General features: G+C 41.0%; 1 protein-coding gene across 5 annotated transcripts in view; it reads left to right on the top strand.

Moving 5' to 3' along the window:
- Positions 1-1222: 1222 nt before the first annotated feature.
- The window catches only part of fam184aa (family with sequence similarity 184 member Aa), a gene marked incomplete at both ends in the record, with an annotated part of 81365 nt that continues 79421 nt past the window's right edge, over positions 1223-3166 (top strand). For all 5 annotated transcript variants that reach the window (XM_014020023.1, XM_014020022.1, XM_014020021.1 and 2 more), the window contains 1 exon segment: positions 1223-1355. In XM_014020023.1, the coding sequence (XP_013875477.1) occupies positions 1223-1355 (133 nt within the window).

The following is a 3166-nucleotide window of genomic DNA, read 5'->3' as shown; positions in this document are numbered from 1 at the left end:
AGAGAGAGAGAGAGAGAGAGAGAGAGAGAGAGAGAGAGAGAGAGAGAGAGAGAGAGAGAGAATACATATATAGTTGAGAGAAGAAGAGCTAGAGAACAAAGCTGGTTTATTTTTTCATCACTAGGTTTACAGTGATGAAAAATAAACCAGATTTTTAAAAAAATACTAACTTTGGGACCAGACAAAATAATAACGAGGGCCAGATTTGGCCCGTGGGCCTGGAGTTTGACATATGCTCTAAAGAAAGGCATCCTGATCATCAGACGCCTGAACCACCTCAACTGACTCCTTATGTATGGAAGCGATTGTGTTCCATAATCCTAATTAAAATGGATTAAAATCAGGTACATGTTCAAAATGAAACAGCATTTCTATTAATCCATTTTAATTAGGATTATGGAACACAATCGCTTCCATACTTATGATGCAGAGGAGCAGCAACACATTCTTTTGCTTCAAACTCTGGCTTTGTAGTCAGCACTTCTGTTAGCAAAATATCTCATGAATCACAGAACAGATTTCAATGAAACACTCATTACGTAATCGCTGTTACTAGTACTGATGTACTAGTAGCTACTACACAAAACTGTCACACAGGTTAATCGGTTTTAACAAGCACAAACATGTCTATAAGTCACATTTACAACTAGTGGACTGAAGTTTGATCTGGTAGTAGCCGAGGGCCATACTTTGACTGCTGATAGATCTGGTAAAATCACGCGAGATCGCCTTATTTTAAGGTTTGACCGGACAAAACTACGACAGGAGGCGGGCAACATGCATTCCTTCAATAAAGCTGTGTATTTTATTCTTTGTTTGGGCACACAGAAGAACGTCATTTATCCTCAACTTGAGCGCGCGCTACACTGAAACAAGCATCTGGCGCGCGTCCCCCTTTTCACTCCAGCCGCTCGCGCCCGCCATGAGGATGCGTGTGGAACGGTCTCGCGCCCCGCCGCCTGTCCCAGCAGCTCCTGCGTGTTTTCCCCTCCCGCACCGCCGCCGAAGACGCTCAACCGCAGACGGAAACGATGGGAGAACCTAACGCCTAGCGACTCCCCACTCCTCCTCCATTTTATAGTTATTATTATTGTTTTTTTTTACCCCCACTCACGGTCCACACCGTCGTGTTTCGGGGGTTTTTAATTCCCGGGCGAAAAATGGCGACGGGAGCGGGCTGGCAGCCTCCTCCTCCTCCTCCTCCGTACAACACCTCGACCAGCAGCGGCAGCGGCGGCGGCAAATGCAGCTCCTGTCCGGCGTCCAGCGGCATGTTTTACGACGGCAGCTTAACGCTTGAATACACCCAGGACCTCCATCTGAAGATGAGCAAGAAGATAGCTCAGCTGACCAAGGTGTGTGGGGTTAGGTCATAGAGAGCAGGTGTGGAGGGAGAAAAACAAGCGTCTCACATGCAGGGGTTTATCTACAGCATTTGTTTTTAAATGATTGTCATTTCACTGCTCCAAGGTGCAGAGGTCACTGTTAATTCAACTGTTTAGCCTTTGCTTATACGTATTTGCTTACTTTTGAGCAATGCTGTTTGAGAGAGCTTCGTTTTACTCAACACAACAAAACACAACACAACACAACACAACACAACACAACACAAAACTGGCTTTAGAGGATTTCCTGCTGTTTAACCTGGCTGTGGTTTTCTGCCACAGCCACAAGAGAAATTATGTAATCCTGGCTAGATGCAGGGGGGATTTGGCTGGAGCTGCTTCTTTGTTGTCTATACCTGACACCAACTGTACTGTAGTAGCCTGCAAAGCCCAACAGAACAGCGATACAACTCAGTGCTGGAGGAGATTTAAGGTGGCAGCATCCTGGCTCCTGTGATGGTTGGATTCAATGGAAAGAAGACTGTTTGCACATAAAAAAACACAGGACAGATAAAAAAATAGTTTTTACATAACACCAAGATCTTTTCTCTGTGCAGAAAAAAGACTTTGATAAGCTTTATAAATGAATATTCACACATGTTTACAGTGAATTCAAAAAGAACAGTAAAAAACCCTTTAAAATAACATCAAAATCACGTGATGAAGTAAAGTATGAAGGAAGTTATTGATGTTTTTGTGCGGATAATCAAGCTCATGATTTCTGCTGTAATTCGTACTAACAGGGACCTTTGTGACTGTTTCATAGTTTTGTTTATTTTGTTATTATTTTTTGTTTGTTTTAGTCATAATAATATTTTGAAGATGTATCACTATGAAATTTTCAGAAATGATCCACTTTCCTTTTTGTTTGGAAGCATCTTGTATCCTAAAATTTTACTAAATCCAGTAAAATCAGAATCATGTCACCAAACTGCAACATCAAATCAAACTTCATGTGTCATGGAAATCCATAAAATGAATGACGAATTTAAAAAAAAGTGGACATCTGTTTTGTAAACAAAGCCCCTCAACAAATGACAACGTGTGAAATGTATCAAATGACGAAGACGAGTGTCAACATATTGTTAAATCATTTTCACCATGGGCAATTCCGTAGAGAAAAAAAAAACATACTTGGACATTTCAGATTGTAATAGAACTTGGAACAAAGGCAGATAAAATAATATTCTTCACATAAACTTTGAGTGATTTATCTGCTGAATTTGACGTCAGCAGGACTTCTCAGAATTTGTTGAAACAACGAAACAGGAGCAATAATTAGCAAGGTCACTCTCAGTGCAGCCTTGTGCAATCCTGTCACAGCGGAGCGGGAAGAAAATGTCAGCTGTTGATGATGACGATATGTCAACATCTCAATTAACAGTCCGAGCAATTCTGCATGAGCTTTGTGTGTTTCCCTCCTACTTTTATTTCCCTCAATGCATTAAGAAGGATATGATGTATATTTTGCCAACAGTTAATGTTAAAGTTTTAAGCTAAGATCTTGCGTGATGAGTAGCACTTGGAAACTATTATGGGAATGAGTCTCAGCCACTACCACACCAAATTTTAGGTCAATGGGCCTCATGCAAGAACCGTTGGTACGCACAGATTTGTTCTTAAATTGTGCGTACGAGTGATTTAGGAGAATTTGTGGCATTCACCAATGTTTTCGTATTCTAAGATTTTTTTCAGATATGAACAAAATTCACGGTCGTATATTTTACATGCAGTCAGTCTGCTGTTATCCAGATGGGTTTTCTTCATTAATAACCTTATAT

Source organism: Austrofundulus limnaeus, unplaced genomic scaffold, assembly GCF_001266775.1.
Source record: "Austrofundulus limnaeus strain Quisiro unplaced genomic scaffold, Austrofundulus_limnaeus-1.0 Scaffold238, whole genome shotgun sequence".
Lineage (NCBI taxonomy): Eukaryota > Metazoa > Chordata > Actinopteri > Cyprinodontiformes > Rivulidae > Austrofundulus > Austrofundulus limnaeus.
This window is presented reverse-complemented; position numbering and strand designations above follow the sequence as displayed.